The 22018-nt window shown below is 44.5% G+C and overlaps 1 protein-coding gene across 9 annotated transcripts in view; it reads left to right on the top strand.

Moving 5' to 3' along the window:
• Positions 1-22018, top strand: part of TTBK1 (tau tubulin kinase 1) — a 119088-nt gene that overhangs the window by 68026 nt on the left and 29044 nt on the right. For all 9 annotated transcript variants that reach the window (XM_074578777.1, XM_074578776.1, XM_074578781.1 and 6 more), the window contains 4 exons: positions 3334-3488; positions 4465-4684; positions 8381-8556; positions 11289-11847. In XM_074578777.1, the coding sequence (XP_074434878.1) occupies positions 3334-3488; positions 4465-4684; positions 8381-8556; positions 11289-11847 (1110 nt within the window). The remainder of the gene's footprint in view (positions 1-3333; positions 3489-4464; positions 4685-8380; positions 8557-11288; positions 11848-22018) is intronic.

Genomic DNA, 22018 nt, shown 5'->3' with positions numbered 1-22018 from the left:
CATTATGAAATAAATACTTTTGGAAAGCATGTCCAGGTACATGAAAGATCAGAAGGGAACTGGGAAGAGCTAGCATGGATTTATCCAGTCCAGAGCATGCCTGACCAACCTGACCAGCCTTCTGCGAGGAGGTGACTTTTTCTGTGGATGCAGAGAGTGCAGTGAATGTTATCTACCTTGACCTTACACAGTCTCTCATAATGTCTTCTTATCCAGATTGGAAAGAGATGGTTTGAATAAGTGGACCACAAGGTTGGTGGCAAATTGTGTCTGGATTGCTGGGTGTCAGAAGGTTGTGATCAGCAATGCAAAGTTCAGTTGGTGGCTGGCCATTAGTGGTATCTCTCATGGAGCTAAGAGTGTTCAGTGTCTTCATTAAAGATCTGGATGATGGGACAGGGGGACAGAGCACGTTTTCACCAGTTCACAGAAGATTTGGGAGAAGCAGCTGATATGCTGAAGGGTAGTACTGATAACTCAGAGAGACCTTGATGGGCTTACAGGAACCTCATGAGGTTCAGCAAAGGCAGGTACAAAGTCGTACACTTGGGCTGGAATAAAACACGTGGAACAGTACGGGCTGGGGATCAACTAACTGGCTAGGGAGTAGCTCTGCTTCGACAGACCTGTATGTCTTAGCGGTGTCCATGAAACCGTAGTGTGTCCTTGTGACAAAGCAAGCTAACCATTTGTTGGGCTGTATTAGGACAAGCATAGCCAGCAGTATAAGGGAAGTGATTATTCCCTTCTGTTAGGCACTTGTTAAATGACATCAGGAAAGCTGTGTCCAGTACAAGAAAGACATACAAACTGGAGTGAGCCCAGTGGAAAGCCACCAAGATGACTGGGAGCTAGAGCACGTGCCATAACGGGAGAGTCTGAGAGAAGCGGGTTTCTTTGAGCTTAAGAAGTGAAGGAACAAAAGGGATCCTGGTTGTTGCCTTCTACTACCTATAGGGAAGACTGAGATAGATTCTTCTGAGGTGCATCTCATCCTCAGAGTCAGAAACTGTGATAAAGACTGGGATTAGCGGACAGATGGGTGAGGATGGTCTAATGAGCAGAAGTCAGCATGGCTTTTATAAGGGCATCAGCCTACAAATACATGGAGTTCTTGGAAGGAGTCTTTGAGGATGTGGGGTATTAATTTCTAAAAGACATTTGACAGTAATCCTTGACAAACCAGTAATAAGAAAGCAAATATAATTCTAAGAATAATTAGAGCAGTATTAGAGGGTAAACAGAAAATATCCTTATACTGCCACGTAAATCTGTGTGACGCATACTCTTAAATATAGTGTGTAGTTCCATTCCTGCATCTCAAAAAGGATATCTTGAAATCAGAGAAGTTGTAGGGAAGGGTGACAAGGAGGCTAGAGATAGAATCATAGAATCGCCTAGGTTGGAAGGCACCTTTCAGATCATTGAGTCCAACCATCAACCTGACACTGACAAAAACCATCACTGAACCATACCGCTAAGCACTATGTTTACCTGTCTTTTAAATACTTCCAGGGATGACAATTCCACCACTTCCCTGGGCAGCCTGTTCCAATGCTTGATAACCCTTTCAGTGTAAAAATTTTTCCCAGTATCTAATCTAAATCTCCCCTGGCACAACTTGAGGCCAAACAGATTCACTTCCAGATACAGAAAGGCTAATCAGACTAGGACAGTACACTCTGGAAAAAAAAAGAGAGGACTGACATGTACACGACATCTTTAAAATCAAACACAGAATGGCCAGAATTGAATGGAGAATGATTGTTTTCTGCTTCTTCTGATACAAAAATGAGGAACTGCCAAATGAAATTAGCAGGTGCTAGGTTTGAATGAGCAAAGAAGATAGTTCACGTAATTGGTGCATTCTTTGCCATAAAATAGGTGTAGTCCAAAAGCTTATGCATTCAATAACTAATTAGGCAAATTCATGAGAAAACATCCGCCTCAGGTTACTAAATACCAGAAATGCATTTTCTAAAAGCAAGACTGTGACCCTTTAGTTACTCACATTCAGTTTTGAGCAAGAAATTCCCTGCCAACAGTGGCAGCACAACTCCCGTTTCCATCAGAGGTGAAAGGGGGCATCATGACATGAGGCTAACAAGCAGAAACACAGTCCTGTCATATTAAACTGTCACAACAGTAAAATCCCTTTCAAATCAAAGAAGCTGCTGCCACTGCCATGTCATGTCCATTTTCTGGAGCCGTGTTACCTGTTCCTTGGCCTGACCAACAATCAACTCTGGGAATTCTTATAATCAAACGTAGTGCCATTGCAGGATTGGAGCACCAGATTCTAGGTCAAAAAAGGAGGGGAAAAAATGGCTCAACTGAAAGCTTCAAATAATAGGTATTTTACTGTAGTTTGGTATAAGGTAGTAGGAAATGGCAGTCCCTCCTGGCCTTCTGATCATGCTGATAAACAGAACTGGAATACAAATGCAAACACATAGGCGGTTTGTTCATCCTAATTTTTATTCATAACTTAATGCTAATTCTGTGCCATAAGCCGAATGTATTTGTCACCGTATACTCTCTCCATATGGACTTTAGACTGAATCCTCTCAGTTCCGCATTATTCAGCTGCATAATTTTATTAGAAATGCAGGACCTCACCTACGGCTGTGTTGGCCTATAGCATCCAGTTTCCCTTTGACAGCAGAACATCAGATTTCCCTGGGTAACGCATTGATGCACGGAGCACTGTTGCCAGTACTTTCATTCTTTCCTAAAGAATATCTGTTCTTAGAAAGCAACGAGCATAAACCATGTCAGCATGAGCATTTGTACCTGCCATCTTACCGAGAAAATTTTATCATCCCTTTTATGGTTTCGTTTTCTTCCTCAGACAAATGTGGCAGGCCACGTCGTGCATGAGCATATCCTAGGGCTCCTGACCAAGCTGTACTTGGGCAAGACACTGCAACGAGTCAGCATCCCAGGACTGTGTTTTTCTGTTGTGTTTATGTCTTCTGGCAGCCCTTGAACTCTACGTATCAAATGTACTGTTCTGTATATGTCTAATCTACAGGAAAGCTGAGCCGAAGCTAAGTGTTAGAGTACAAGCCAGCTGCAAGATTTCATCAAATCAGCGTCAAAATGTTGCATGCACTTCTTTTGTAGATGCAAAGAAATTTCAGTTACCAAGCCAAAACCAGCCTGAGAAAAAAACTGATACGATTCTATGACATTTGCTTTCATTTTTTCGTACCTTTCATAGGCAAGATGGAGATTATAAACTGCGCTTGGTCCTCATGCTCATACTTCAGGTTTTTTCTGAGACCCACCCTCAAGTACGTAACAGAAATTGTTTTTGTAAATTTATTTCAGCTAATCATGTCCGTTTTCGAGAACAGCATGAAAGAAAGAGGCATCACTGAAAATGAAGCCTTTGACTGGGAGAAGGCTGGTACAGATATCTTGTTGTCTACTAGCACCTCTACTCCACCACAGCAAAACACCAGGCAAACAGCAGCCATGTTTGGGTGAGTATTACAGTTGAACCAGTCAGACTGTGGACATGCTCAATAAAAAGCTTAGTAACAAGTTCATATTTGAAAGATTTCAAGGCCATTATGGTCCTGGGAAGTTGGAGCTGCATGGCAGCCACCATTTGATTTGGCTGTATATATATATAACATATATCTAAGGTGGTGGAACCCAGTTTCATAGCCTTGCTGTTCTGAAAACATATCTTCTACTGGGGATGAGCGTGTGGGTTGGAGTCGCATTAACGGATGTCTGCAGACTTTTGTCTAGGATTGATGGAGCCCATATGCTTGTATATTTTGCACATTATATGGCACACATGGCTGGAGCTTCTGTGAGAGCGCCTGCCGTGAGGCAGTTGTTGCCTTGCTGTGGGGTGGGTTTGTGATTGGTAGTGAGCTGAACACAGCAGAGTGCATGAACTGGTCACACCTCGAACAGAGCTCCTCGACCTTTACAGGGTGCACAGGTACACAGAGCTTGGTGCTCAGAGATGGAAATGAGTCCAAACACAAGTCTATAAGGCTTAGCTCTTTTGTCTGTCTTGGGTGCTTTTGAGGGGGCTGACATTAAGGGATAACAATAATCCTTAGTGATATTATAGAAGGTAAAAGCTTAATATTATAGAAGACAAAAGCTATAAGGCCTATTAAGCCTCATTTGCTCATGCAAAGAGGGGAAGTTTCTTCTAAGCTAAATATTGTGTAATGGGAACTTCTGAAGAAGTCTGCAGCCTGCATATAAAAAGTTCCAAGATGCTTTCACTGATCCATCCCACTGTTTTTGTGATTATATATTAAGTGGAATCCTCCTATGCCGTTCCAGGTTGTCATATCTGGGATAATGCTGGACTGCCTGTTTTTTCAACCTGGTAATACCCTAAAAGCTGCTGAGGAATTTCTGTGGGGCAGCGTGATAGGCCTCCTTATGTAACTACTAATGACTTTACTTTTCTTCTTGTCTCTTCCATAGGGTGGTTAACGTCACTCCGGTACCTGGGGACTTGCTTCGTGAGAACACTGAGGATGTCCTACAGGGTGAACACCTGAGTGATCAAGAGAACGCTCCTCCCATCCTGTCAGGCCGGCCAGCGGAAGGTCTCGGTCAGGCTCCAAACACGCCTTTCAATGAGGCTGAAGTTTGGGAAGAGACAGATGTGAATCGCAACAAACTCAGGATCAGCATCAGCAAAGTAAAGAACATTTATATATCTCCTGTGGCTGTTGGATTTAGGGCAATGGATTCATAGACTGCTAGAAGCCATCTGGATCCACTGATGTAGCATCCTACATAGTGCAGCCCAAAAAGCACTGTGGAATTTACCTGTGGAAATGGGAAATTACAAACAGTTTTTTCACAGAGTAAAAGCCATTGGGATTAATTTGGATTTTTATGCAAATGACATTTTGGGGGCAAATAATGCTAGAGTGACTCTTTCATACAATCATTATATCATTATCTAGGATCTCGATACTTCAAGCAGTGGAATTCTAATCCTTGCATTGCTGATACAATATCAGAAATGTCACAGGTTAGGAAATTATAAACCAAAACTTTATTGTATCCTGACCTCTTGGGTAAATAAATTTCTTCACAAATTTCTTCATAAGCTATATTTTTCCACATCTCGAATCATCACTAATTTTTCTCTTACAATTTTTTACCTTTCCAAGGGTTTCACAATCAATAAAGAGTATCTAATGATGGTTTCACCCCTGTGAACAGTGAGAGAAACTATCACTTAATATTCTCATATTTCTGCATTCCAAGATCATATTACACTTTTTAGCGTGCATAAAGTGTATGCTTCAGTTGTTTTTTCTCATAATCCCTAAACCATTTCTCAGTCCTTTCTTGTAAATGTGACCTAATTTCTTGAAGGTATCCCCATCCCCATTGAATGATGATTCCATAGTAAAAGTTAAGTATGAGAATCTACCAGTTAGTGTATTTATTAGATAAACTTACATATTGTAAGTAAATTAGTATTTGTTATGTTGATCTCGCTTATTTAAAAACCCGAATGTCACATGGCATGACATCAGATACATACAGAATCTGTTAGCAGAGAAACCTTCATCAAACAGACTTAAAATATTACCAAGGCATATCCGATTCACTTCACAAACCTGTCTTTAATGGACATTTGTGGACTAGCGTGTCATATCTACCAGTCTTCTCGGTCCGACCGGAATTCCCTTCAGTCTCTACTGGCACAAAATTAGTCCTTCTTTTGGCTCTGTAGATATCTCCTCTATCCTTAGTCTTATTAGAAAACATTTTTCATGGACAAGAAGTAATCTCATCTAACTTGCTTTAAATTCTCCAATGCAAATAATTTGGATCAACATGTTACCTGTATGGAACATTACCAGTGGCATTCCCCAGTGCTGAGAATTATAAACCAAGTTCAAATCACTTCTTCATCTCTCACTGGTAAATGGTGTGCATTCCCAGAAGTTCTTATTTGAAGGCACATGATGAAATAAGAAAATCCTGTTAGAGTGGTACAGTTCTGCTTCCACAACGAACAAAAAAAAGGAGTATTACAGAAAAATTCTGGTAACTCCTATGTGTTTTTCTGTTCCTTTGAACCACCAGGTGCCTTGATGCTCTTCAGTCAGACTGAGATGTGCACAAGGGAGTCCTAAATGTCCTTTCTGCGTGCTAGTTGTACGTCATGTCTTAGGTACCTTACCCGGCACTGTCATTCACAAGCCCTGTCATAACAGCAGCTAGAGACAGGAGAGGTTTCTACAAGATCTACAGCATGACCAGGTGACTCTCCTGCCAAGGGATATGCTATTTCTTCTCAGTTTACTGGCAAAGGAGCTTAGGGGGTTAGTCAGCGTGGCAATGAGCACTTCAGTTCTGACAAGCTCTGTAGCTACGCAGCAGTCTATGAAATAGAGCCCAGGGCATCATGCTCTCCAAAGCTAAAGAAGTCTGTCCTCTCTCTCTGTGAGGCTTGTTATCTTTAGTCTGACTCTTGCCTGTCCTTTTGCTCTGCTAGGCTTATTATCTTTAGTCTGACTGCTCTCTGAGAGAGAATCGGTTTTTATTTAAGTTGCAGTCACCACACGGAGAAAAAAAGGAGGCAGCAGATTCGACATGTAAGGGCACAGCTTCACCTCTGCTTGTAATCTCAGGCATCCCTTGTGTCTTTCAGAACTGCAAGGGCAGCTGGTGTGTAAATCACCCTTCTGCTATTCACAGCTTCACCATCCTTCATCTTCCAGTCTTGTAACACTAGAAGTAACTCTGGCTCTCCCTGTCTTGCTCTTTGTATTTAGGTGATGAGTAGATCTTGACATGTTTTTTCTCCCTGAGACCTCTCTAAGGTCATCCTTATTTCTCATTGCACACAGTTCAGATCTCCTTCTGTCCTACTTCTCCCATTTCTGTGCTAAGGACGGTTTCCTTGCTTACCATCACTGACCTTTCTAAATCTTCCTTCTGGTTCTCCTTCCTCCACTGGATCAAAGTTCTCATTCTGGTTTTTTTTTCAGAAGCCTCTTCCTTCTCTCCCACACCCTCCCCTAATTCTCTGCCCTTGGATCTTTCCAAGTTGCCTGTTACCCTACAGTTACATCAGCATTTTGCTCCTTTCACAAGCACATTTGGCCTTCCTTTGTCACTGACCTTCTCCTGGCCTGAATGGATTACAGATTAAATCATTATAATCTATTCTGCTTTTTCTGTAATGCCTGCAAGTTTTCCTCCGCTCTCCCTAGCTGCTAAGGCTCCTTAGTTATGCACTCCAAACCCAGCCTGGATAGTTTAGATCTGCTAATTTATGGATACTCGCTGACTTGCGGCATACACAGTACATGCACAAAGGCAGCTGTCTTGATCAGCAGCATTTTACTGAGCAGCATTTTCCTGAGAAGCCTGCTTACATTTAGAGCCTCTGGCATTAATAGAGGACAAGTGAATGTAGGGCGTGCTGCAGAGAAGGGTAAACACTCTCCATGCTAGGAACTTGCACTGGCACATCCCCCCACAGAAGCAGCGAGTAGCAGCTGATGTTGCATGGCTGGCATCACGACATGGTTGAATGCAAATTCTAGACTGCTGCTGTAGCCCCTGGACCATTTTGCCTCTATTCTTTTGCCCAAGCAGGTCTTCTCTTCCAAGGGGAAGCAGCACAGTGGAAGGCAGAAGGCAGCTGTGTTACAGTCACCTACTGTTGCTCCTTTGTTTGCTGCTAAATCAAAAAAATCAAATTCACTAAGGCCATATGGAAATATAAAATACGTAGTGGTAGAGTATGAACACTCGATGTTCACAAGTGTCCACGAGCATGTTCAAGTCCCTGCATGACCTTGGGTCTGTGGAAAGCTCTTACAGATGTTGCGGTTGAGTGTGCGTCCTGGAGGACTTTGTTTAGAGGACCAAGATTTAAAAAAAAAAACCACCCACAAAAAAAAACCCGACAAAAAATCCCCAAACACCCTGAGAATTAGGAGAGGTCTTAGTCATATCAAGTTCATCAGAAGTAGAAGTATGTATAGTGCATTATAATACATGGATGCTGCATAGACAAATATTGACAAATGAGGGCTCTTAGACATCTGGGATAAGCAGTTAGGGTTTGTGTATGCAGTGGGTTTGCCCATGGTAACTCCTTTGGATCAACTATTGAAATGGAAAGGCCACCTTGTAAAGATCTGTTAAATATTTTAATTGATTTAAAATCCATACCTTGTTTTAATATTAGATACTTGCCAGGGCATATGGGCCCTTGCGTTCCTTCAAATGTTGCTTGTGTGGATTGTGAAAATGCAGCTGAAACTGTACCCTGGAAGAAAGCACAGAGCAGCAGTGAAGGATGGGAAATCAATGTCTTTGGTCAGATTTTGAGGTTCTTTGTGTTTATCCCCTACAGACTCAGTGCATGGTGGAAGAGGAGCAGAGAAATGGTGTCTGCCCCAGTTCCCCTGTCCGAGTGCCTCCGGAGTCCCCTACCGCACAAGTGCGCTCCCTAAGATACCGCCGTGTGAACAGCCCTGAGTCGGAACGCCTCTCCACTGCTGATGGCAAAGCAGATCTACATGAAAGAAGGTTTGCTTAACCTCTGTAGTGTCCTACTGCTTTTAGGAGTGTCTTGAAGATTGACTGTTGAGACCAACATAACCGTTAGATAAGCAGGCACTGGAAGTTCATTTCTAGGTGGAGGTGTTCATGGGCTTTATGATCTTTTTGGTGAGACACTCATGTCTGTTAATAAGGAGAGTCAGTGGGAATGATTCTCATCCTGTCCCTGGATGGGAAGAACTCCACAGAGGGAAGCAGGGACTTTTGTCAGAGGGAGGCAAAGCATCAGGTCAGAGATAATGTAAATAGTCACAAAGCTTTTGGCTGACCTGAGGTGGGAGAGAAGAATGGATCTTGCTAGGGTACGTACAAGAATGCATGTATTCTGGGAGCTAGCTGGCAGATCCTGATCTGGTGGGTTTCATTATGTCATTATTTTTCATTAATAGTAATAATAGTATTCATTTTTCAGCATATAGCGTTGCACTTGTTTGCATGTGAAAAGTACACATTACGCACTGATTCTGAGGGTAATATGAATAGTTTCTCTCAGATCCACAGCAAAGAAATAAAGAAAAAACCAAGAATAACACAAATAATGAAAATAAGCTTTTTAAAGTCTCGTGTGCTGGAGAACACGTGTTACAAGCCATAAGCCCTTAGTGCTGGTAACCCGCTTCACATCCTTTGTTACTGTGTCATCTTCCCATTGAAAGTCAGGGCGTGGACTGTGGTTGCAGGATGTACTGGTGAAATGGCCTCTCTAGAAGAAGTAGGGGAGGGACAGGCCGCCTTCTCAGAGACAATCTGACAGACTTCAGCCAAGATGAACAGTCACAAGGAGACAGTAGCTGGAAATGAAGGGGGATCAAAAAGAACTAGAGAGAGAGAATGACCCCTAGTGCTACCCCGAGTTTGTTAGGTACTGTTTTATTCTGGGTGGCTGGGAGAAGCTGTAACGCTTCTCTGTAATTCACAAAAGATTGCGTTGCTATTAATAATTTAGGGTTTGAATAACAAATCTTGGGTCTTGCTACCTCTTCTTTTTCTTGCTCAGAAGAAAGGCTCTTTAAAATAGGAAAGGAAAAACCCAGTCAGCAACACTAGCCCTGTATATTCACTGAATGCTTTTAACTCCTTCCTTTATTTCTCACACTATTCTTTGTCTATGCTAATGATATAGAAAATGTGTATTATCCAAAACACATCCCTTTCTCCTGCCTTCTTCCCTCAGCTCCTGTTTTTAAAAGAAAGATATTTTTTTTATCTTTGAAGTAACCTGCAGCAAATACAGTCCCACTCTGACACACAGTCTTCTCTTTATTCTGTTTTCATCTTTTCACAACACAGACGTGACTCCCAGCACTGGGAAATTCTTCTGGCTTTCTGGAGTAAATTCTTCCATGCCAGGAGTCTCTTCTCAGCTGGGGAATGGATGAAGACATTGGTTAAATTCAGAGTTTCTTTTATTTTTTTTTAGCAACAGCTCTTTAAATCCCAGTTCTTTACACAGACAGTATAGGCCATTTTTCATTCTTACTTTGCATACTTAGTGTTCCCTATTCATAATAATGTATTTTTAAGACTTTAACAAGTACAGCCTTGCTTCTTTCAGATCCATCAGATGGCTTTTGCTGAGATCTTTGGTTTTGCTCACAACTTTCTCTACATCAGCCTTTGGTTCACCTCCTCTAATTCCCCTTTCTTCACCAAAAATTTTTCATTCTTGCTTGTAATTCTTTCCGTCTCAGCTCTGACCTTCCACTGCGTTAAAGACACCTAGTTTTGCTTAGCAGCCCCCACCCAATGGTCCGTCCCTTCTGTTTCCCCTCATGCGTTCTCACATGTGGAAAGCTTTTCCCAGAAGAGTCTGCAAGGCTCCTGTATGGTGCTCGTTGAAATCCTTTTGTAAAACACGCTGCAGCTGCCTTTTTCTGGGCAGCAGACACTCTCGCTTTGTGCAGCAAGCTTCTAGCCTCTGTGACAGACAGAGAAGCAAAGCAAGCGGCAGGTGCAGGCCAAATGAGAAGTGTGGATCATAAACATTGTGGAGCAGAAAGACAGACGTGCCACTGGCTTTTCCAGCTGAGATGCTGCCAGGGCCGTTGGGGCAAAGGGAGCTTCCAGGGCCTCTTTGAAAGGTATTTCTGCATGGCTGCAGAAGCTGCTGCTATTTAGACTGTGAGCCATTGAACATTGTACTACTCTTTGTAAAAGGATACTTGCCATATTTCCTTCCTGCTCCTCCAAGGTATTTTGGGGTCATCTATGCACAATGGGATCAAAGATTCTTGCTGTCTTCGGAGAACTCATGTGTCTGCTTTAGAGGCCTCAGCGGCCACCACAGAGATAGCACAGTGCAGCTGAAGAGGTTATAGGAGCCCAGGAGAGACACTGTTAGGTCAGACAGTAGATTTAGGATTTAGTGGTGTTTTGTTTGATTATTTTTCCCCCCCCCACAAACAGTAGAATTTACCAAAGTGGAAAGAGTATATTGGTTTTGTTAAGGAAAACTGGCTATCATCCAGTCATCTACAAGGAATAGAGATGATGACTTGGTTTTCATACTGAAGCACTTTAGGGGGAACATCTTTATGCCATTGTAGGTTCTAGAGAAATATTTTTGCTGAAGCCTGTCTTTCTGAAGTGCACCAAGAAATGAGTGAGAAGGATTGTATGGGTTTTCTCTCAACTCTTATGATTCCTAACTTTAACCACAAATCTGATGTATTTTTAATGGCTTCATGTTCTGCTTTTAGATCTCGAATGGATTTACCTGGCTCTCCATCACGGCTTGTATGCTCCTCCCAGCCAGCCCAGATGCTGTCCATAGATACTGGCCAGGCTGACCGGCAGGCAAGTGGTAGGATGGATGTGTCTGCTTCGGTGGAACATGAAGCCCTCAGCAATGCATTCCGCTCAGTGCCACTCGCAGAGGAGGAGGACTTTGATAGCAAGGAGTGGGTTATCATTGATAAGGAGACAGAGCTGAAGGACTTTCACCCAGGTGCTGAGCCAAGCACCTCTGGAACCACGGATGAGGAGCCTGAGGAGCTAAGACCTATTGAAGATGGAGAGGAGAGAAGGCGCTTGGGGGCAGATGCCGCAGTCAGGCCGAAGACGCATGACGGGCGAAGTCGGGGTATGCAGCCTGTGACTGAGGAGGACAGTTCCCACAGACATGAAGGACCTTCTCAAACAGTATCTGACAGTAAACATGAACAGCAGACAGGAAGTCCAGCCCACTCCCCCCTACATTCAGCACCAGCCATCCGACAAAGGAGACGAGAATCTGAACCTACTGGTCCTCAGAGACAGGTAAGATCCCTGGGTCTGTATCTTATTGCCTAGCATAGCAAAGTCATCATCTTAGGAAAAGTTAGCTGTGCTGGAGAAGCCTGTGATTCCAAGCATGGATGGTCCTGTGAAACTCTTTCTGACAGTGCTTGCAAATGTTGTGAACACCTTAGAAGTGCTCCCTATAGCTAGTAATTTTGTCCCCTAACAAGGACACACTATTATCAAGATCTTTCAGTTGTTTTGGCACAGCGACAAGAGGAGAGCACAGCTGTGGTTGTGAGTATCTTTAATCAGTTCTCTTATTGCTTTCCCACGGTGTTCTGTTAATAACTGCTTAGTTGTATGGAGGTGTCGCTAGCAAATCTGCTCCGCGTAGTTTCACAGCAGCAATAGCAGTGTATGGCAAGAGAATGCCCTCCAATCTAATCACACACCAGCACTGGGCAGGCCTGCAGCAATGCAAATTGCAAAATAACTCCCTGAAATAAAACTTTCTTCTAAATAGAAAGTTCAGAGTAACCAGCATACACATCCGGTCGACCTTGCTTCAGTGACTGGTATTGTTCTTACCAGGTATTGACTCACAGAAATGTTCTTTACTTACTGTGTTTTTTCCAGATAGTAAAGGGCTTTTTTCTTTTAGTTTTGCTTTTTTCTGTGGTCCTCTGAAGATATAGAGAAATTCAATTTTTAGTGGGAGGTAATTTATTAGATTACCTGGGAAAACATGATATACTGTTAGGCTCAGAGTTCCTCTGTCATATCTAATCTTCATTTCTCAGACATTCAGAAGAAGGCTGTCCCAGAGTGTTCACTACGAGAGACAATAAAATTGTTCTCCTGAGGGCTTTTTGTATTGGTATGTTAATGAAGATCTCTCATGTGCGTGGGATCCATAAGCGCAGCAAAGAGCAGGCGAGTCTCAGGTCGTGTGCACAGCGATACCCTCCTACAGCAGGCATTCGGGCGGTCGCTTGTTCCCCTCTGGAAGATGGTAACTCCATCTCCCGTTCTCTCTTGATCTTACTCTGTAAGGAAGTGTTCGCTGGACTGGAGCGTGTTAAAAGAACATCCTTCTATTCAGGTCTTGCCCAGATTCTTCTCTTCTCTGGATGCCGGAGAGGTACAAGAAAAAAGGGACTTCGTTTTTTCAGCAAAACATGAATGATACATGAAACTATGTTAAAAGAATCAAACCAAATCCTTGCCTGCTAGGCAAGGTGTTCCTTGCTAAAGTGTATGAGGCTGCAGCACGTACAGGAAGGATAGAAGCAGCGACAGCAGGCACTAGCGGGACTGTCCTGCCGAGCGCGGAATAGTAGCAGTACATGCTTCTCATGGAGACTGCATCCAGCTGCAAGGTGGAGGTGTTTGCTATGTAAAGCAGATATGTTAAATGCCCCAAATAGCTAGAGGTTGCATGGTTGGAAGGGTCTGGGCCTGAATTTGCTGTCTGTACACTTATTAGGCTGGTCAGTGCAACATGTGCAAGATCGGCAAGATGCAATGAACATGGTAAGAGCCAGCTGGTAAGAACCTGCTGTAAGAATCAGCAGGGACACCGTGACATATGTAGTGTAGGTAAAGAAGGCTGGAGGTGCCTTCTTGGCCATAGGACATAATATTGCTATGTGAAATGCCTGGGGGAGTTGGGGATGGTGCAGTATGAAGGCTGCTTATCGCTTCACAGTGATACTTAAAAAGCAGGCAAAAAACCTAAAACAATGGGATTGTGGGTGATCACTGCTAATATATTAGACAACCTTAGTTCTCCAGCAGACTGCACATTTTTTTGCACATTTGTCTTCTGAAATACCCTCTAGTAATTCCTGGGCCTAGTTTTGTACATACAGACCAACACTGTACTTTTTTGGCTCTCCGGTATGTAGTTGCGGTTCCTTTGATGTCTAGATCCTTCAGTTGCCTCTATACATACAGCTTTGCAGTGACATTCATATTTTTCCATTTGCTGTCACAAAACCAACTGCTAACTCTGAAAGGAAAAATTACTTGGTGCCTAAAGGAAAGCAAAAGCCTGTTCTCCTCAGGTACAGCAGAGATGGAAGGACAGTTGTTTGGGATGCTAATAAGAAGTTGGCCAAGGACTTAACTAATGAAAATACTGAAGGCCTCACTAACAATGACAGATGTTTCCTGTAGCTCAGGCTTGGGCTTCCTCTGGGTTTGACTGAAACTGTGATTAGGTAGTATGTGTGTGAGTAAATCTTCCTTATCTTTGAATATGAACTGAGTCTTTAAGATAGGTGAAAATGTCACTAAATGCAGAACTACCGTGACACAAAGGTCATAGACCTTGTTGTACCGATTTGGGACCTCATTCTGGTCTCGTGAAAACTGGTGATCGTCCATTGGTGTCAGCAGAGTACCAACTGAGAGGAAATGGGTAATCCCTGCTTTAATGTTTTCTTCTGTTCCTCCATTCTCTGACTCCAGTATATAAGCCATTACTTGTTACTGGCAAAAAGACAGTGACTTCTGGATTATCCTAGAATCACAGCATGGCTGAGGTTGGAAGGGACCTCTGGAGATCATCTAGTCCCACCCTCTGCTCCAAAATAGATGAACTGGAGCAGGTTTGCTCAGGACAGTGTCCAATCAGAATATCTCTAAGGATGGAGACTCCACAACCTCTCTGGGCAACCTGTTCCAGTGTTCAATCACCCTTACAGTAAAAAAACTTTTTCTTATGTTTAAATGGAATTTCCTGTATTTCAATTTCTGTCCATTTCTTCTTGTCCTTTCACTGGGCACCACTAAGAAGAGTGTGGGTCCATCTTCTTTTTCCCTTCAGGTATTTATAAATGTTGACAACCATCCCCCCCCCCGATCCTTGTCTTCTCCAGACTAAACAGTCCCAACTCTCCCAGCTTTTCCTCAAGTGAGGGGTGCTCCAGTCCCTTCATCATCTTTGTGACCCTTCGCTGGACTATTTCCAGTATGTCCGTGTCTCACTTGTACTGGGCAGCCCAGAACTGGAACATGGCATTCCAGGTATGTCCTCGCCGGTGCTGAGTAGAGGGGAAGGACCACCTCCCTTAACTTGCTAGCAACACTCCTCCTAATGTAGTCCAGGAGGCAGTTGGCCCTTTTTGCCACAAAGGCACCTTGCTAGCTTGTGTTCAGCTTCGTGTCCACCAGGACCTCCAGGTACTTCTCTGTCCAACTGCTTTCCGGACAGTTGGCCCCCAGCGTGTACTGTTTCTCCCCAGGTGCAGGACTTCGCACTTCCCTTTGTTGAGCTTCGTGAAATTCCTTTTTGCCCATTTCACCAGCCTATCCAGGCACCTCTGAATATCAGCACAACCCTCCAGTGTCTCAGCCGCTCCTCCCAGTTCTGTATCATCTGCGAAGCTACTGAGGGTACAGCCTGTCCCATTATCCAGGTCATTAATGAAGTTGTTAAACAGTAGTGGCCCCAATATCAACCCCTGGCTACACTGCTAGTGACTGGCCTCCAGCTGGACTTTGTTTCCCTACGCACTATGGTTTGAGCCCAGCAGCTCAGCTAGTTTTCAGTCCAACTCACTCTCTACTTATCTAGCCCATATTTCATCATTTTGTTTAGGAGGATGTCATGGGAGACAGTGTCAAAAACCTTACTAAAGTCGAAGTAAACAACCTCCCACCCAACCATCTCATCACAGAAAGCTATCAATCAGGTTCATCAGGCATGACTTCCCCTTCATAGATCCATGCTGACTGCTCTCAATCACCACCTTCTCCTTCGTATATTTGGAAATGGCTTCCAGGAGGATTTGCTCCGTGCCCTTTCCAGGCTGACCAGCCTGTAGTTCCTGAAGTTATCCTCATTTAGAGCTCAGATGTTTGTTCAAATGTATGAATCTGTTGGAAGAAAGATGTTATAGTGCAAGTGTGAGGGATGGTGGTGTCCTCATGAAACTGTGTGGGTGTAAGAGGGAGCGCAGTGTGAACGGATGCTACTGTGGGAAAAGTCAAGTACAGAGGAGGCTCTGAATAGCCTGGGGGAATTTCTGACCCAAATATTCTCACATATTAGATATCTTCCAGTTTCAGCTCACAAGAAGACAGCTGCAGTGGAGCGTAGACCTCATGGGGCGCCCTGGTACAGAGGGAGACCAGGTCTGTCAGGCTATTCAAGCCCTTCTGTCTGTGCACCGCTTAGTGCAGCAATGAGCACCCAGCAAGGTGTTTTAACAGAGCTCTTAGGGTTTACTTTTTAATGTATACATTTTAAGAATGTACTAATAAATCTCTGCTTATTTTTATGCACTAATGTGCAGATAAAGCTATAGAAATAGCTAAAAATTAGTAAAAAAACAAGTTTGAACCTGTACTTCTGTTTACATATTAATCCTGGCATAGGATTGTTGTTATTGTTGGAAGTCATTTATATCCACGCCTAGCAATATAACTTAAAAATCTGTCAAGTTCTTAAATAAGCTGAGTAAATTCACTGACGCTTGACAGAGATGGCAACTTACTGCTGTCTTCTGCGTTGGAAAAAAATGCAAATGTTCATGCATTTATGAGTTTTAGCAATTACTTCTGACTTCAGGTCTGTGCAGATTTCTTGATTCTGAATCTCCCTTGCTGCTAGTGCAGTTGGCATTGTACGAAATGTTTTGGGACGTGCCTTCTTAAAACATGCCTGCCCAAATGATATTGCATCTAAAAAACACAAGAAAAGTGAAGCAATAGCGGGAGATCATATTAACTCTTCCTTGCCTATTCTTGGATATATTCTGCAGTGTTCAGAGAGCTTTTTGCCTGCACTGTGTCTTACAGTCCCATCTCCCAGAGCCAAGAGTACATCTTTTAGAAAAGGTAAGACAGGAGGCAGTCAGAAGCACATTGCACAGGCTGCCTGGGCCAGCTTCACCTGGGAGCCCAACTTTATGTACAATGACTGGTTTTCTTCTGTAAAAAACTGCTCTGGGACCCTCACTGAGCCAAGAAAAAATTCTCTGTTCTGGTGCTGAGCCCACAGGTGTCCCCATGCTCCTGAACTTCACCATTGCCTCATCTGAGGGGTGCTATAGAATCGTAGAATTGTGTAGGTTGGAAGGGCTGACAAAAACCATCACTAAACGCTATCGCTAAGCACTACGTCTACCTGTCTTTTAAATACCTCTAGGGATCATGATTCCACCACTTCCCTGGGCAGCCTGTTCCAATGCTTGATAACCCTTTCAGTGTAAAAATTTTTCCTATTATCTAACCTAAACCTCCCCTGGCGCAACTTGAGGCCATTTCCTCTTGTCCTATCGCTTCTTATTTGGGAGAAGAGACCAAGTTGGACGTGGCCTGATACCCATGGGAGCAGTGCAGCTGGTTAGGTGACAACCGCTTCAGCGACCCCAGTGTGCAGTTCTTTACCTCCATTGATTTGAGTTTGTAATGATTATTCCTCAGAAAGGGACATGGAGACACAGGAGAGGGCTGCCTCACAGCAAGGATAGGGCTCTAGCAGTTTGGGTGATCTGTACTGCCTCTTTGGTTTGTGTGGTGTAGAGGCCTGGGTTGCCCCCGGTCTCTTATCTAGAGAAACTCTGTTTGATTGAAGACCAAGAGCTGAGCAGAGTTTTCTCTGGATTATATTTTGGGCCCAGTGACCTCTGTGGCCCCAGACCCTGGAGCAGTGGGGAAATCCTTGGCACTCCCAGAGTGCCTACGGACAGCAGGAAGAGAGAATGGAAACTACAGCTTCACTGGCTTGGAGGCAGAAAGGAGAAAAGCTGGGCTGAAATAATCAAGCAACGGGTAGAAGCAAAACAGCAGGCTCTCAGGTTTATAACCCTGGGCAGAGGAGGTAGGGAAGAAGGTGGCAGGGAAAATCAGATATGAAAAGGTGCTGTGTGTCTTGGTTTCCTTTCGCTTCTACAGCGTTGTCTGTGAGCTGCTCTGAGGGGACGTGAGGGACCGTTTCTCAGTGGTGAGAAATGGGCATTTGCAGAAGAGGGGCAGACTCTCATTGCCCCTCGCTCAGTGTAATTCCCCTTGAACAGCGTTTAGTGCCTGTTGTAGATGATGCGATTCTTTGACATTCAGCTCCTCCGGCTTCCCTCCTCATGAGAAGAGCTTGCCAGCTGATAGAGAAGATGCTGATGTATGTAGAGTTGTCCTCTGTCCCTTATGCTCTTTAGATTCAGGATCCCTGTCCTTCCGTGTGTTAGTAATAAAGGATCAGCAAAAGGGTGATCCTATAAGAGAAGTTATGCTCACGTATGCTCGTTATATATATACAAATCATAACAATCAAAACTTCAGGTTCAGTAGAAGTTCCTAATTACATTTTATATTCTTTAAAATATATTGAGCTCTATCAACATCACATTTTTCTGGGAATTCATATGAGAGGTGCCATACTGCTCCTGTCCGTGCAGGCCAGACGGAAGGTGGTCCAGCCTGTTTGTTCCCAAGGGCAGAGGGATGAAAGGGGGCAGCACCTCCAGCATTGGCTGTGTAATTTAAGCGTTAGAGCATCAGTGAAGGAAAGCGGTGTGTCTGTAACCTCAGCTTCAGCCAGGAGGCAGCAATATCTCAGTGCATTTGCTGGTGGGGTGGTGCAATTTGCCCCTTCATGGCCTGGGCAAGGTCCTTGATCCTGTGCTGTAAAGGAGGTCCGTCTGGGTAGTTGGAGTGATCCTTTTTGATCTGAGAATTCATTACCATGTTGGGATGATACATTGGAAATCATAGAATATGCTGAGCCCGAACATGGAGCAAAAAGTAATAATAATAATTCCAGTATGCTTAGTTGTGCAGCCTACAAACAGAACACCCAGGACTGAATTTCTACTCCATCTACGCAAAGAAGAGATGGTTGTCTTTATGAGAAATTAGAGCTGCTGTCTAGAATTTCTTGGTCTCTCTCAAGTACTCTGTATGACAGCATTACATTATTATCATCTCAGAGTCTGATCTATGCAGTGACGTGCAGTACATTTAGGACTGTGAATAATTGCTTTTCACATTTAATGCCCACCACAAGCTCAGATGCTTATGAAGATAAGATACCTGCCTCAAAGCACTGCAAAGATATTGAAGGTGACAGGAAAGAGATGAGACTGGATGAAGTTCAGCTCTTTTTCTCATATCATTTGCAAGGGCAACATCTCTAGGAAGGTAAGAAGATCAGTGTTGGCTTAAGAAAATACAGTATTGCCTTCTCACATTTCCCAATTACATTTTGAAACCTGCAGAGACTTCCTGAAAAGAAGTGCAGCACAAGGAAGGGAATGGATTTGAAAAGAAAAATGTAATTCCAGGAAAAACAGTCTGGTTTTGGAAATTGAGGTTGCTGACCCCTGTGAAAGTGTTAGTTTCATAGCAGAGGTAGAAAGGGGAAGAAGAGCTTAGCATTTTCAGGGTGAAGAATCTGAAGTCATTCCCGTAATGCCTCTCTCTTCCATTCGGTGCATAAAGGGAAGGTAGGGACTGCGATCTCATCCTGGCACAAGCTGTCCTCTGTGAGTATACTTTCCTTCCTCTCCTGGCCATACCAGGATCACAGGAGCAGAAAAGGGACTTAAAAGTGCATCTTCTCCTCATGTCCTCCCGTGGCTCTGTGTTTTGAATTTCTCACTGAAAGGAGAATTATACTCTGCCTGTCTTTCCAGCTGCTGCCTGTCCTCTGCTTACCAAAACTGGAAGCATTAACACTCCCCCTGCAGGTACTCAATATAAAAGTGTATCGGGAGGCCGTGAGTGAGAGAAAAGCCCACTGACAGCCCCCAAAGTTGCCTTTGCAAATCCCTGGGGCGAGTTTTAATAAGGCTCATTGAAACAGCCTCTGAGAATCCCTCACTTTTAAATACACGTAATCATTATAGTACCAGGTGTTTCACCTTTTCTTGTACACATGGTTTCCAAGTGTGTTTGACTGTTACCTATATGCAAGATGCATGAATAGCCTAGTGACGTGTCAAGATGAGCGATGCCAGAGGAACAGAGAGGTGAGGCGTGTGGCCTGAAGAGCCAGAGGAGGGGACTGACGTAGCAGAGCCTGACACTGCTGGTGTCGCTCATGTCCGCGTGTGGCTGGGGAGAGCATGGCAGGCCCCCTGTAATGGCAGGCTCCCGTGGTGCCCGTAGGACCCCTGGGAAGATTTCTAGATTTGCAATTTTATAGACACAGAGCAGTAAGTAAGCCCCGCGTAGAGCAAAAGCATTTTTCATCCGCCGGCGAAGATGTCTGCAGCATGCGCATCACAAACCAGGGGCGAGTCAAGTCTTTGCCTGACACCTTTTCCTCCACTCTTCTTGGTCTTTTTCAGTTGGAGGAGGACAGGCCTTCTCAGCACTCCCTCCCGAGGTACAGCCCCCTGAGAAGACTGGCGTCCTCCGTTTTCTCCTCCTCAACCCTGGAGACAGAACACTACCCTCACGTTGGTGGCACTTTCATACAGCGCAGCCGTTCGGCGGAGAGCAGCCCCGTGCGCATGCCCCACCGCAGGCACATGCCCCTCACGGCAGGAAACCACAGACTCATGCCTTCCGTCCTCCGCATTTCCAGGTCCCAGCTCCAGCAGGTGTGGGCCCGCTTCACACACAAAACATAGCCTGTTCAGGGAAGCAGCAGCCTCCATAATGCAATAATAGATCCCACCTGCCCACAATGTGTCACCACTTAATGCAATATTGAATCCCAGACAACACTGGCCTAAGGTACTGTAACTTCCAAAGCCCCTGCAACCAGACCCCACAGAGACTGAAAACATCTGCCTTTCTAAACCTCCCAGCAACCTGGGCGAGGGGCGGCAGCATGGCCGAAGATGAGAACGCAGATGGTGAACGTGTGATGTGTGAAAGAGGTGGATGCCAGGTCTCATCTCAGAGACTCGCTCGCACGTCCTGCAGCCCCGGGGTAGGAAGCGCAGGGCCGCCTCACTGAACACACGCAATCAAGCCACAAACATTGTCAAATTATGACTCGAGTGGAGAGACCGTGGAGGTATCAGCAAGCGTTACCTTCCCCGGGCAAATTGGTTCGAGCATCTTTCTTGGTATCTTACACTGGGCCAAATCTGTAGGCGGTTTTACTCCATTTAGATATAGGCAGACTCCCACTGGAAGCTCACCTGAGGCAGGACCTCAGGATTTGTCCCTCTTGTGGAGTTACGATCGTGTATCTCTTTGTTGCTTTGGCTTTGGAAATCCCCTTGCTTTGTTGCGGTTTGGTTTCCATACTTTGACCACGTATGTCTGTCTCTCTGGTTTTGCCTCTGTTACATGACGGTGGACCTGTTTGTCTGCTCTCCATTCCTAAGCTGCTCCAAATCTACCTGCCTTCCCCTAGAGGTGCTGCCTGTCAAGAGCTGGATGGCAAGGATTTTCTTACTGATCCAGCTGTATAGTGCGCTGTTTCCAAATTCCAGAAATTTTAGGCACCTGCAGCTTTTCAATGGCAGAGCAGCCCTGCTTCTTGGCCTTGTTTGGAAATGCCTGTGGTAAGAGATCTCCCTTGAGTAATAAACTGGCCTCAGCACTCAGTACACGGAGCCCCTGGAGCCCTTGTCTAAAACTGACTTGAATCTCAGAGGAAAAGGGAGATCAAAGTTAATTGGAATTGTCGTATGCAGTGGGATACATTGCCCTTCGCAGTATAGCTGCAGTGTAAAACACCAGGCTGTATGAAGAGCTTCTATAGTTAACTGAAAGTAGTAACTGTCTTCTATTGAAATGAGCCTTTGGTTTGGTCTTCTGGGAGAAGAGGCAGTATGGGTGTTAAAGAAGAAGAAGGGGTCGTGGCTGGTACTCAGGGCTTTAAGAAAGTGCGAGTCCAAAGTAAGAAAGTTGTGACATGGAGGTATTACTGCACAGGTAGGGTGTTTCCAGTGGATTGCTGTAGGTATACCTGGCCTGCCTGAGGCTCCCCTTAATATCAGATTCACCCTTCTATAAGCAACTCCAGACAACGCAACCCTACAGAGGGTGGGTGGTACTTTCTGAAGCTCGTAGGCGCTAGCCTGGTGGGTCTGCATGCTGTAGGACATGCTCAGGCAGGCTGGGCGTGCAGTGCCTCCTGCCCGCCCACAGAGCATCCCGGTGGGTGCAGGAATGTAGATGGAGGGGGCAACGCACCTTCCTTGAGAAGATTCAGCGTAAGCATGACCAGTCTCTTCCCACAGTCATTCTTGAATCACTGAGATCAATTTCTTTTGATTTGCCCCAAGAACATGAGTGA

Source organism: Larus michahellis, chromosome 3 (assembly GCF_964199755.1).
Source record: "Larus michahellis chromosome 3, bLarMic1.1, whole genome shotgun sequence".
NCBI classification, from domain to species: domain Eukaryota; kingdom Metazoa; phylum Chordata; class Aves; order Charadriiformes; family Laridae; genus Larus; species Larus michahellis.
This window is presented reverse-complemented; position numbering and strand designations above follow the sequence as displayed.